The sequence below is a fragment of the Scyliorhinus torazame genome, chromosome 5, assembly GCF_047496885.1.
Source record: "Scyliorhinus torazame isolate Kashiwa2021f chromosome 5, sScyTor2.1, whole genome shotgun sequence".
Taxonomy (NCBI): domain Eukaryota; kingdom Metazoa; phylum Chordata; class Chondrichthyes; order Carcharhiniformes; family Scyliorhinidae; genus Scyliorhinus; species Scyliorhinus torazame.
In genome coordinates this window covers 148,732,181-148,746,116 of record NC_092711.1, presented here as the reverse complement: position 1 = coordinate 148,746,116, position 13,936 = coordinate 148,732,181, and the positions used below count along the sequence as shown (strand labels likewise).

Below are 13,936 nucleotides of genomic sequence, written 5' to 3'. Positions count from 1 at the left end.
TGCTTCCCAAGTGATTTCAACTCACTCGATAAAGCCTGATTAAACTGTTCAAGGACTCGATCGAGCCACTTGCTGTACCTGCAAACTAACTTATTGTGATTCCTGTACACGGACGCCCAGATCCCTCTGTACCTCATCATTCTGCAATATCTCACCATTTAAATAATATTGTTTTATTTAATCCTTCCTGACAAAGTGGACAATTCACATTTTCCCACATTATCCTCCATCTGTCGAGTTTTGTCCATTCACTTAATGTCCTTTGCAGTCTCCTTATGTCCACTTCACAAATTACTTTCTGAACTATCTTTGTGTCATCAGAAAATTTAGTCGCCATCCATTCAATCCCATCACCCAACTCATTAATACAGTTGTAAATAGTTGAGGGCCCAGCACTGATCCTTCTGACACTCCACTTGTCACATCTTACCAACCCAGAAATTACCCATTTAAACCTACTCTCTGCTTCCTGTGAGCTAACCAATCCTCTATCCCTGCTGATATGTTAACCCCCTACACCATGAGCTCCTATTATGTGTAATAACCTTTGATGTGGCCCCTTGGAAAATACCTTCTGGAAATCTAGATAAACCACATCTCCAGGTTTCCCTTTATTAACATTCCTTGTTCCCTCCTCAAAGAGCCTAGATAAATTAGCTCATCCCTGAATCTCATTTTTAAACATTGTGTGTCAAAAGAAAAGGTCTCCTCCATCCCTCTGTCTCCTTTGCTAATTACCTTCAAGGGGCTCACTCTCTGTTAAAGAGCCTGCCAACCCCTCTCACCCACTTTCCCCAAAGTGAATGAATTTAATCAGAAAAAGACAAAAAATATATATATATTTTTAATGAAACAAGTTTATTATTGAAACAGAACATGGGATTAAAAAAAAATCAGAAAATGACTTGAGGATCAAAGACAACCAGAGTAAAAGAATAACCAGAATAAAAACATGTTCACAATGTTTCAGACCCAAATGTTTCTCTTCAGCTCCCCTGTACCCTGCCCCTGTGACTCCCCACATTGGACACAGGGGCACTGAAACGAAAGAGAAAGTGCTGGAAAATCTCAGCAGGTCTGGCAGCATCTGTAGGGAGAGAAAAGAGCTAACGCTTCGAGTCCGATGACTCATTGTTAAAGCTAACAGACTAACAGAGAAAGTGGGAAATATTTATACTGTGGAGTGAGAATGAAAGATGAGTCATAGCCACAGAAACCCAGGGAAACCGGGTGCTGATGGTCACAGATACCAAGGGGAAAGAGTGTTAATGGCAGTCCCCAGAGAGAACAAAAGAGGTGAAAGGTCAAACAGCAGAGAAACTAACATCAGAGGATGAACTGTAGATGTGGGGGGAGGGAAAGGGTGTGACGTGAACCCACCACCCACCATTTTAAATGTCATATTAGTGAAGTAATCAGTGGGGGTGTTGCCCTCTATCCTCTCCGGCAGACCCACAATACGGACATATTGCCTAAGTGACCAGTTTGCTAAATTGCTCATCTTAGTCATTTTTGTTAACCTCGATTACTGATGTCAGGCTGGTTTCTATCAGTATGATCCGATCAGTGTGGTCGGAGAGGCTGTTACGATCTGATCAGTATGGTCAGAGAGGCTGTTACAATCCGATCAGTATGGTCGGAGAGGCTGTTACGATCCGATCGGTATGGTCGGAGAGGCTGTTACGATCCGATCGGTATGGTTGGAGAGGCTGTTACGATCCGATCGGTATGGTCGGAGAGGCTGTTACGATCCGATCAGTATGGTCGGAGAGGCTGTTACGATCCGATCGGTATGGTCGGAGAGGCTGTTACGATCTGATCGGTATGGTCGGAGAAGCTGTTACGATCCGATCAGTGTGGTCGGAGAGACTATTATGATCCGATCAGTGTGGTCGGAGAAGCTGTTACGATCCGATCAGTATGGTCGGAGAAGCTGTTACGATCTGATCAGTGTGGTCGGAGAGGCTGTTCCCAGCTTTTCTCGGTGGCACCACGTGTTTCCAGGATTTTACTCAGATTTTCCCATTTTGCAGAGCTATGAGCCGGGGCCTCCTCGACCGATTTCTTTAATTCCACCGCCAAGCTTTGGTGATGTTTCTCTAACTCGGCTGCCACATTGCGGCTGATATCGTCGCCATCGGTAACATAGTCGGCAGGGGAAAGGAGAGCCCACCCTTGCCACCTTGTTATTTGCCGAGCCCTGTGACACTTCAAAATCTCCCCCCCCCCCATCTCCCCCGTCTCCCCCCCCCCCCGCCCCCCGTCTCCCCCCGTCTCCCTCCCCCCGGGTTGCGCAGTTCTTTGGTTCCTCAGCTATCTTGTTTTTTAAAATTCTTAACTTACTCCTTGTTTCGGGCCTCGAACAGGTTTTGGAACACACCGTGGGGCAGCACGGTAGCACAGTGGTTAGCACAATTGCTTCACAGCTCCAGGATCCCAGGTTCGATTCCCGTCTTGGGTCACTGTCTGTGCGGAGTCTGCACGTTCTCCCCGTGTGTCCCACAGTCCAAAGATGTGCAGGTTAGGTGGATTGGCCATGGTAAATTGCCGTTAGTGTCCAAAATTGCCCTTAGTGTTGGATGGGGTTACTGGGTTATGGGGATTAGGTGGAGGTGTGGACCTTGGGTAGGGTGCTCTTTCAAATAGCCGGTGCAGTCTCAATGGGCCGAATGGCCTCCTTCTGCACTGTAAATTCTATGAACTACCCCCAAGTATCCAGGAAGCCTTCCTCTGACCCTCGGATGTCGTACTTAATCTTCTCCAGGTGGAGAAATTCCAAGAGGTCAGCGAGCCAGTCTGCAGCTGTGGGTGGTGCTGCCGATCGCCAGCCGAGCAGGGTTCTCCGGTGTGCGATTAGGGAAGCGAAAGCAAGGGCGTTGGCCCCCTTCCCCATGTGTAACTCTGGCTGCTCCGATACCCCAAAAATTGCCACTATTGGGCATGGCTTCACCCTCACCCCCACAACCTTGGACATTGCCTCGGAGAAGGCTGTCCAGAACCCAGCAAGCTTGGGGCAAGCCCAAAACATGTGGGTGTGGTTGGCCGGGCCCCTCTGGCACCGCTCACATTTGTCCTCCACCTCCGGGAAGAACCTGCTCATTCGGGTTCTGGTCAGGTACGCTCTGTGCACCACTTTGAGCTGCATTAGGCTTAGCCTTGCACAGGAGGAGGTGGAGTTTGCCCTACTCAGTACTTCTTTCCAGAGTCCCCACCCTACCTCTGTCCCCAGTTCGTCCTCCCATTTTTGTCTGGTCTCGTCCAGTGGTGTTCGAGCTCTGTCCAGTGGCTGTCAATTTATTTTCCCACATAGCCCCCCCTTCTCGCTGTTTGTGCCAATCAGATCCTCTAGTAGTGTGCTTTCTGGGATCCCGGGGTACCCGACTGTCCTTTTGCGGAGGAAGTGTTTTATTTGGAGGTGTCTCAATTCCTGTCCTTTTGAGAGTTTCCACTTCCTCGTCAGTTCGTCCAGTGTCGCCAGTCTGCGTCCTACGTAGAAGTCCCAGACCGTCAGTGTGTTACTGTCCCGCCTCCATCTTTTGAAGGTGGTATCTAGCATAGCTGGGGGGAGGGGGGAATCTGTGATTGCCGTAGATGGGGCCATGGGGGCCATTTTAGTTATCCCAAAGTGCTGTGTCGACTGGGTCCACGTTCTCAGCATGGCTGCTACCACTGGGCTTGTTGTGCATCTTGCTGAGGGGGACAGGAGTGCTGCTGTGGCCAGGGCCCAGAGGGTCGTTCCTTTACAGGATGCCTCCTCCATTTGTACCCAATCTGTGTTGGGTTCTTGTACCCATCCCCTCACTCTTTCTGCAGTTCCTGCCCGGTGGTAGTATTGTAGATTTGGTAAAGCCAGGCTCCCTTTGATTTTTCTTCTTTGCAGTGTCGGTTTGGGAATTCTCGGGTTCTTACCGCCGACAAATGCCATGATTAGACTATCTACGTTTTGGAAAAAGGCCTTGAGGATGAAGATTGGAATGGATCTCAACAGGAAGAGGAACCTTGGCAGTACGTTCATCTTAATCGTCTGCACTCTCCCCGCCAGGGAGAGTGGGAGTGAGCCCCACCGTTGAAGGTCTTTTCTAACTTCCTCCACCAGGCTGGTCAGGTTCCACTTGTGGATCTGTGTCCAGTTTCTGGCTATCTGGATCCCCAGGTAACGGAATCTGTTCTGAGCCGTTTACTAGTGGACTCGCTGGTGTCTCAGCAGGTGGGATGACCGAGAGAATCTCTGCCCACACACGGTGCAGGTGAACGGCTTCTCGCCAGTGTGAACTCGCTGGTGTCTCCGCAATGTGGATGATGTTTGAAACCTCTTTGTGCAGTGAGAGCAGCTGAACGGTCTCTCCTCAGTGTGAGTGCGCTGGTGTTCCATCAGTACCTGAGAGCTTTTAAACCCATTCCCACAGTCAGAGCATTTAAAGGGTCTCTCATTGGAGTGAGTGACATTGTGGCTCAGCAGATTGGATGAATGAGTGAATCCCTTCCCACACACTGAGCAGGTGAACGGTTTCTCCCCAGTGTGAACTCGCTGGTGTGTCCGCAATGTGGATGATGTTTTAAAGCTCTTTGTGCAGTGAGAGCAGCTGAACGGTCTCTCCTCAGTATGAATGCGCTGGTGGGACATTAGTTCCTGAGAGCTTTTGAACCTATTCCCACAGTCAGAGCATTTAAAGGGTCTCTCAATGGAGTGAGTGACATTGTGGCTCAGCAGGCTGGATGACTGAGTGAATCCCTTCCCACACACAGAGCAGACGAATGGCCTCTCCCCAGTGTGAACTCGCTGGTGTGTCTGCAGGTTGGATAATTGAGTAAATCTCTTCCCACACTGAGAGCAGATGAACGACCTCTCCCCAGAGTGAACTCTCTGGTGTCTCCGCAATGTGGATGATGTTTTAAAGCTCTCTGTGCAGTGAGAGCAGCTGAACGGTCTCTCCTCAGTGTGAATGCGCTGGTGGAACATTAGTTCCTGAGACCTTTTGAACCTATTCCCACAGTCAGAGCATTTAAAAGGTCTCTCATTGGAGTGAGTGACATTGTGTCTCTGCAGGCTGGATGACTGAGTGAATCCCTTTCCACACACAGAGCAGGTGAACGGCTTCTCCCCAGTGTGAAGTCGCTGGTGTGTCTGCAGGTTGGATATTTGAGTGAATCCCTTCCCACACTGAGAGCAGCTGAATGGTCTCTTCCCTGTGTGACTGTGTTGATGAGTTTCCAACTGAGATGGATATTTAAATCCCTTCCCACAGTCTCCACATTTCCACACTTTCTCCATGTTTATCATCTCATTGTATTTCTCCAGTTCGGATATTCAGTTAGAGCCTTGATCACACACAGAACACGTTTACGGTCTCTCCTCACTGTGAATGGTGTGATGTTTTTTCAGGGTGTGAAACTGGTTATAGCTCTTTCCACAGTCAGTGCTCTGGAACACTCTCACTCGTATGTGTGTGTCTTGGTGTTTTTCCAGTCACACTGATGTTGAAAATCTATTGAAGTCGACACAACAAACATTTCTCCTTCTAGATTCAAAGGCTGATGAGATTCAGGTCCCGATGAATCGACTGATTGTCAGACTTGACATGATGTTCGTTTTGAGATTTTTTTTCCTGTAAATCCTCACTTTCTAATATCCTGTAAAAGGGGGTTACAAAAATCATCACAGTCAGTACAGGATAGAAATTCAGAACAGACAATTCTAACAATTCTAGTTCTCTACGGAACATTCTTTCCTCTCTCATTCCCAAAGAGCTGTAAATCTCCATCCTGCACACTCTCCCTCCATTCTCACTCTGCTGTATCAATTCTGCTGTATGCAGAACTGGTTTAGCTCAGTGGGCTAGACAGCTGGTTTGTAATGCAGAACAAGGCCAGCAGCGCAGGTTCAATTCCCATTCCGGCTGAGAATTCTGAATTCTCCCTACCTGAACGGGTGCCAGAATATGGCGCCTACGGGCTTTTCACAGTAACTTCATACATGTGACAATAAAAGATTATTATTAATATTCACCCTCCCAATGCTCGTGAAGGTGCTGATTCAGGCTGAGTAACAGATCCACGCTCACTGCTTCCTGTCCTGGATGCAGAGATCTGAAAATCTTCATGCAGGCTGCCAGATATATGTGTACATTACTGGCTTAAAAATGTGTTTAATGTATAGGTTTGTTCCAGTTGGTTGAGAAACATGCATTTGTGACTGATCATGATCTTGATACTTGCTGCCTATAAGGGTAGACAAGCAGAGATGATCAATATTCCAAATGAAATTGGATGGTCGCTGCAGGTTACAGAATGGGACCCACTCGAGACTGACAGAATTGCTCAACAGAGTCGGCATCAACTCGAAATGTCCATTGGACTCCTGATCTTCTGTAATAAATCTAATCGGAAATATATAACGTAGCTACAGTACTATAATAATATTTTATTGTCACAAGTATGAAGTTACTTGTGACAATAAAAGCCCCTGGTTGCCACATTCCGGCGCCTGTTCGGGTAAGCTTGTACGGGAATTGAACCCGCACTGCTGGCCTTGTTCTGCACCACAAACTAGCTGTCTAGCCCACTGAGCTAAACTAGCTCCAGTACTATGCTACAAGACTGGAATAATCAATGTACTTTATTCCAAGGCCACCAATAATGTATCAAATCTGTGCAATGTAACAACACAGATATATCGCTGTCCTCATTGAATCAGAGTTTCACAGCAGAGCAAGAGGCCCTTCAGCCCATCCTGTCTGTACTGGTTATCAGGCACCTATCTATTCTCATCCCATTTTCCAGCACTTGGTCCGTAGCCTTGTGTGCTTTGACCTGTCAAATACTCATCTAAATGCTTCTTCAATGTTGTGAGGTTTCCCGCCTTGACCACAATTCAGGCAGTGAGTTCCATATTCCACCATCCTCTGGTGAAAATGTTTTTCCTCAAATACCCTCTAAACCTCCTGCCACTCATCTTAAATTTATGCCCGCTGTTTATCGACATGTCTACTAAGGGGAAAGGTTTCTTCCAATCTACTCTTGCGATGTCTTTCATAAATTTGTAGATCTCAATCACTTACCCCTCAGCTCTAAGGGGAACAACTCCTAACCAGCCTTTCTTCATAGCTGAAACGTCCAGGCAACATCCTGGTGAATCTTCTCGGCACCCTTTCTAGTCTAATCACATCCTTCCTCTAGTGTAGCGACCAGAACTGCACACAGTACTCCAGCTGTAGCCTAATGAGCATTTTATACGGCTCCATCATAACCACCCTGCTCCTATATTCTATACCTCAGCTGATAAAAAGCAAGTATCCCATACCTCTTATTATCCACCTTATCTCCGTGTCTTTCTGACTTCAGGGATCTATGGACATGCACACCAAGGTCCCTCTGGTCTTCTATGCTTCCTAGGATCCTACCATTCATAGTATATTCCCTTGCCTAGTTAGTCCTCCCAACATGCATTACCTTACACTTTGCAGGATTAAAATCATTTGCCACTGTTCTGACCATCTAACGAGATCATCTATAGCGTCCTGTAATATAAGGCTTTCCTCCTATTTACCACTCCACAATGTTTTGTCATCTGAATACATTCTTGCCTCCTACATTCACATCTACATTATTAATGTACACGACAAACAGCAAAGGGCCCAGCAGCAATCCTATCGGAACACACTGGACATGGGGTTCCAGTCACAAAGACAACCTTCAACCATCACCCTCTGCCTCCTGCCACAAAGCCAATTTGGGATCCAATTTGCCAAAATGCCCTGGATCCTTTGGGCTCCTACCTTCCTGGCAAGTCTCCCATGACAGACTGAAGCCTCACTGAAGTCCATGTAGACCACATCAACTGCACAACCGTCAGCACCTATTCACCGCCTCGAAAACTACAAATCAAATTTGAAAGACACGATCTCCCCCTGACAAAACCTTGCTGACCATCCTTGATTAATCCTTACCTTCCCAAGTGGAGATGAATTCTGGCCCTCAGAATTGTTTTCAATAGTTTCCCCACCACTGAAGTTAGACTCACTGGTCTGTAATTTCATGTTTTTTCCCTACTTCCCTTTGTGAATAATGGCACCACATTATCTGTCCCCCAGTCCTCTGGCACTGCTCCTGTGACCAAAGAAGATTTGAAAATTATTGTCAGAGCCTCTGCAATCTACTCTTTTGCCTCCCACAGCAGCCTGGGAAACATCTCATCTGGGCCTGAGGATTTAAACAAGCCACCAATTGAAGGTCAGAATAAGAAATGGAAAGGGGGAAGAAAAGAAAATGTTTTACTCACAGATATTGGTGGAACTTGGGTGAATTTATACCGGGGTTGGTAAATCCTTTAACGGATTACTGAGCTCTAATATGTATTTACGTTTCCTCTCCCTCATCGGACATATTTCTTCTCCCCCTGTTATTATCCCTGGTGCAGTTGCATAGCTCGTCCCGTCATCACCTCATAGGGTGATAATCCAGTTGTTCGATTTGGGCTCGCTCTTAACTGCATTAGGACAGTAGGCAGCACATCTACCCCTTGCTGCTGTTTCTACTCTTGAGCCTTTGTCAGGGCAGTTTTTAGAGTCCTATTCATCCGCTCTACCATTCCTGAGCTTTGGAGATGGTAAGGGATGTGGAATTTGTGTTTGATCCCCATCCACTCACATATTTTCTTCATTACTGTTCCAGTAAAGTGTGTTCCTTGGTCCGAATCTAGTTGCAAGGGTACCCCCCAGCGAGGAATCACGTCCTTGACTAATATTCGTGCCACGGTTGTGGCCGTGCAGTCTCGGGTTGGGAATGCCTCCACCCATCTGGTAAATTAGTCAATTATTACTGGCAGTATCGTTCTTCTGGCTCAGGGGCTGTGATCCAGTAAAGTCAATTTGGAGATTCTCCCAGGGTCCCTTTGGTCTCGGCTGATGTGCCACCCGGATCTTTATGGAGCGCCCCGGGTTGTACTGCGCACATGGGATGCATCTCTGACAGTGATTAACTAGATCTCTCCCCATTCCTGGCCACCACCATTCCTTAATAATAATATAATAATCACTTATTGTCACAAGTATGCTTCAATGAAGTTACTGTGAAAAGCCCCTAGTCGCCACATTCCGGCGCCTGTTCGGATGACTGGTACGGGAATTGAACCCGCGCTGCTGGCATTGTTCTGCATTACAAGCCAGTTTAGCCCACTGTGCTAAACCAGCCCCTTTCCGATTAAGTGTATCATGGCCTCTCTTCCTGAGTGGTCCATTCCATGGTGTAATTCAAGGAGGGTCTGCCTTATGCAGGCAGGGGCAATTACCCTTCCATCCTTCCTCCAGATCTTTTTCTTCCCTTGATATGTCTTTGTGTAATTGTTCATCACTGATGTCTTCTACCTGGGCATTCATGACGGCAATGTTGTGTTCCAGGGCAATTTGGGCCGCCTTGTCTGCTGCTTTGTTACCTTTTTTTTGGGTGTCTCTACCTTCTAGTGGGCCTTAACGTTTATCACTGCTACCTGTCTCGATAACCTTGTGACTTCCAATAAGGCTTCTACATGCTGTTGTTGTTTTATCCTATCTCCTCCAGAAGTGACAAAGCCCCTCCTGTCCTATGCCGTTATATAGTTGTGCACGACCCCGAAGGCATACCTATTATCTGTGGATATGTTCACCATCTTCCCCTTGGCCATGATCAGGGCCTGAGTGAAAGCCACCAATTCAGCCACCTGTGCTGACAGTGCTTCTTCCAGCCTTCCCGAGAGGACTGTTACTAATTTGTCATCTCCTACTGCCCATCCGGTTCGTGGGGACCGTTGACATATTTTCTAGATCCATCTACATCCAGGTGAGTTCTGGGGTTTCTCGAGGGTCTTCCACTATCGCTCCACTTACCCCAGGTTCGATTCCGGCTTGGGTCACTGTCTGTGCGGAGTCTGCACATCCTCCCCGTGTGTGCGTGGGTTTCCTCCGGGTGCTCCGGTTTCCTCCCACAGTCCAAAGATGTGCAGGTTAGGTGGATTGGCCATGCTAAATTGCCCTTAGTGTCCAAAATTGCCCTTAGTGTTGGGTGGGGTTACTGGGTTATGGGGATAGGGCGGCGGTGTTGGCCTTGGGTCGGGTGCTCTTTCCAAGAGCCGGTGCAGACTCGACGGGCGAATGGCCTCCTTCTGCACTGTAAATTCTATGATTCAATGATTCCTCACCTGTCTCAGAGTATACATGGGACTCTCCTGTGTATGTGATTCCTTCTGCAGGTTTTTCCCCCGTGTCCTTTATGATGACACTGATCTATCATTAGGAATTAAGATTCCCATTGGGCCTGTCGTAGGTTTGAGACTGACCTGAGTTTACTGTTGTTCAACATTTCTACAATGGTATGCCTGGTGTGTACGATGATATCTCCGTTCATTACTGTAGGTTCGCTGACCCTGACCACCCATGCTGCGCAGTCCAGAGCTGCCACGCAGCGAGCCAAGCCCGCCAGTGCGGGCGGCTGTCTTGTTGAGTAATATGCCACTGGTCTTCGCCTGTCCCCGTGGATTTCGGTCACTACTGCGGCATGGAACTCACCTTCGTTCCTGCAATGTATGTGGATCGGCTTTCTCGGGTCTGGCAGACCGAGGCCGGGGGCTGAAGTCAATGCTTGTTTTAACTTCCCGTGTGCTTCTTCCTGTTCCAGTCCCCAGCCTATGGACTGGGTGCCAGGATTTCCCCCTTTTACCAGTCTTTGGATAGGCTCCGCTATGGCGGCAAAGTCAGGTATAAAATTCTGACTATAATTAAACAGCCCTAAAACCTTACGAACTCCGTGGACAGAGATATCTTCTTGATTGCCGCTCGGCTTCCTGGGGCATGGTTCGAGTTCCCTGGGATATCTGTTGCCCCAGATAAATGACGGTCTTGCGTCCTATCTGAGCCTTTTTGGGGTTTACTTTAAATCCTCCTGTTTCTAATGCCTGTAGGACCTCCGTCAACGCTGCAGCGTATCCTGGTTCGTCCTCTGAGGCGGTCAACAGATCATCCACACACTGCAGAATTGTGCTGCGATACAGGCTTAAATCCACCCTTTCCAGCAGGGAGTTCATAACACGGTGGAATATGGCTGGGCTGTTGTGGAATCCCTGCGGCAGCCTCGTCCATGTGCATTGTTTATCCCCCACGTGAAGGCAAATTTATTCTGGGACTCTGGATCCAATGGTACGGACCTGAATCCATTAGCTATATCTGAAACTGTGAGTATCTTGTGTTCTAGGTTCAAATCGGTCAAAATGGTAGCTGGGCTCGAGACTATGGGGTGTAATTTAGGAGTCACCTTGTTCAATTCTGTGTAATCGATGGTCAGACGGAATGTTTTATCAGGTTTAATTACTGGCCATACTGGTTCGTAGTACTCTCGGTCAGCCTAATTATTCCCTTCTCTTCTAAATCCCGAACAACTTCTTGTACTGCCTGTTATGTCTCGGGCTTCATGGGAAATTGCTTTTGTGGTTTTTGTTCAGGTCCTTGGAGGACGATGGGTTCCATAGGGATCTCCCCCATCTCCTGTTTCATTTTGGCCCATACCCCATCCATCAATCTGCACACAGTGCCGAAAGGCCCCGGCTCCTCGTCCCAATCTCCTTTTAGGATGCTTGCACTCCTCACTTTGGCCATGTGGTGGCAATGTTGGTTGAATCGGACCTTGGATCGTCATTTCGTGGCCAGTGAACCTTGGGGTTCGCTGCGTCTATCAGTATATTCAGTTGTTTTAGTCGGTCCATTCCCAGGACGCATCCCTCATTATTAGGGCATACAAAAATCTGGACTGGTCTCAGTCGGTCGGCTATGTCTAATATAACTGTTTTGCTCTTATAGACTCGGGTCCTTGAACCCCCCAATCCAATTATATATATATATATACTTTTGTAAGTGGCAAGGGTTCCGAAACCCTTCAAAACAGCCAGCTTCTCAGCGGAGTGAGGCTTTGGGCGGGATTCTGCGGGAATCGGCGGGGCGGGCAACTCCAGCGCTGAGGAGTGGCGTGAATCACTCCTCCCGCCCAAAGGTGCTGATCAGGGGCTAGGCCCGCGCCGGAGTGGTTTGCGCCGCGCTGGCAAGGGGCTTGGTGCCACGTCAACCGGTGCCGCAGGGCCTCCGCCAGCCGGCGCGTGTTGGCGCATGCGCGGGAGCGCCAGCGTGTGCTGGCGTCATCCCAGCGCATGTGCAGGGGGCGTTCATCTCCCGTCGGCCATCGCGGAGGTCCACAGCGGCCGACGTCATGGCACAGGCCCGACCGCAGATCGGTCAGCCCCGATCGCGGGCCAGGCCACCGTGGGTGCACCTCCAGGGGCCAGATTCTCCAACCCGGCGGGGGGCGGGCAGAGAATCCCGCCCCTTGTATCTCTGGTTTGTGGCAGTAGCATCCCGCTGAATGGGTGCACACTTGACTCCTGTTACTTCTTCCCCGTCCCGTTTTGGTGGGGCGGAGCCATTGGGTGGCGGCTTTATCAGTTTTACCAGTTGATGGACCAAGATGATCCCGGCCTTTTCGGTCGTGTCCCGTTTTTGTCCATCCCACCACTTTCTCTGCGCTGTGAGGGACACTGTGGGATCCCATCCTTCTTTACACATTTTCTTCACTAACTCTTTGCCTACATTTCAGGGACCCCGGGGGGCCCCAGTTCGGTGGTCCTCGACCACTCGCTTCCATGACTTGTTAACTAATATCACCACGAATCCGGTCCCGCTCAGGCGACTCGTTCTCGGAGGTCTTCCCACTCGTCCACCTCGAGAGGTGGGGGTCCTGACTTGTAACTATGTTGTTATGGTGATTACACCGGACGGGTAACACATGGCACTCTGTGCGTCTCAGATTCCCAACTAACTCTGGCCGTCACGCGGGGCTCAATCGCACCCTTCATTCAGGCTCAGTCTGATGTGTGGCAGCAGTGCTAACCGCTGTGCAACCCGTAGTTGAAGTCGGCAACCACAAAGAGTTAGTTGAAGCTAACTCTGCAATATCCACAAACGCCTTTAATAGCAAGATGCTCACATTTTAAATTGTGTCTCTTACTCACTCGGTCTGACTGCCTGATCCGCTGAATATCACTTCGCCGTCCGGCCGCCTCGCCAAATGACTCTAATTTCTGGCTGTCAGAACTTTGACGACTTGCCCAGTTCACTGGCTCGGGCGGCATTCCAGCTTGTTACAGAGCTCTGGGAGAAGAGTCCCAGACCCTGCAGTCTGTGGAAACATCTTCTCGTTCGAGCCAGGGCTTACACTGGTTTAACATACAGTTTCAAAAAGCGGAATTAGTTTATGTACTCATTTACATGGAGCCTATTAACACATTTAGATCACATTTCTCCAATCAATTCCTGACACATTAGGTTACATTGTTCCAATCAGCTCTTCACATTCGTGATTATATGTTAGTCATGGTGTCTGTTAGTGACGCACAAAGAGGGCCTCTTCCTCTTTTGGTTGCTATTTTGAGTTTGGTCACCCGTTCCTGTGGTTGTGGAGCAATGGGTCAGTTACATACACAGGATGCACCTGGTCAGGGGACACTTATTTTCCCCAAAGTTTGTGTTCAGCAGAATTCGGTGTTCGTACAATAGTATCCCGGCGTGCACCGCCAAGTCCAAAAATTCATTCCAATAGTACTATGGTTAGTTAGGGTGAGGGGTATTTTGTTCCGGTTTTAGCGGGCTATTTTGAGTAAGAGAGCCTATTTTGGGGTTTGTAGGAGGAGATGCACCTGATGTGCGACTGCTCAGCACAGCTCCGTCTCCGGAAGTCTACGAAGGCTTTTGTGGATATTGCAGAGTTAGCTTCAACTAACTTTGTGGTTGCCGACTTCAACTACGGGTTGCACAGCGGTTAGCACTGCTGCCACACATCTGCAGGGTCCTGGGTTCAATTCCAGCCTCGGATGACTGTGTGGAGTCTGCATGTTCTCCCCGTGTCTGCCTGGGTTTCCTCCCAC

General features: G+C 48.7%; 1 protein-coding gene across 3 annotated transcripts; it reads right to left on the bottom strand.

Moving 5' to 3' along the window:
• Positions 1–2,273: 2,273 nt before the first annotated feature.
• LOC140422013 (uncharacterized) lies at positions 2,274–13,374 on the bottom strand. Of its 3 annotated transcripts, none has more exons than XM_072506974.1 (3): positions 13,331–13,374; positions 7,947–8,106; positions 2,274–5,631 (listed from the first exon to the last, which is right to left on the bottom strand). In XM_072506974.1, exon 3 carries the CDS (start codon positions 5,279–5,281, stop codon positions 4,181–4,183), a length of 1,101 nt encoding a protein of 366 aa, XP_072363075.1. In that variant the 5' UTR covers positions 5,282–5,631; positions 7,947–8,106; positions 13,331–13,374; the 3' UTR covers positions 2,274–4,180. The 3 variants fall into 3 exon arrangements, with proteins under 3 accessions (XP_072363075.1, XP_072363073.1, XP_072363074.1); XM_072506972.1 differs by lacking the exon at positions 13,331–13,374 and adding an exon at positions 13,025–13,318; XM_072506973.1 differs by lacking the exons at positions 7,947–8,106; positions 13,331–13,374 and adding an exon at positions 13,025–13,318.
• Between the last annotated feature and the right edge of the window lie 562 nt (positions 13,375–13,936).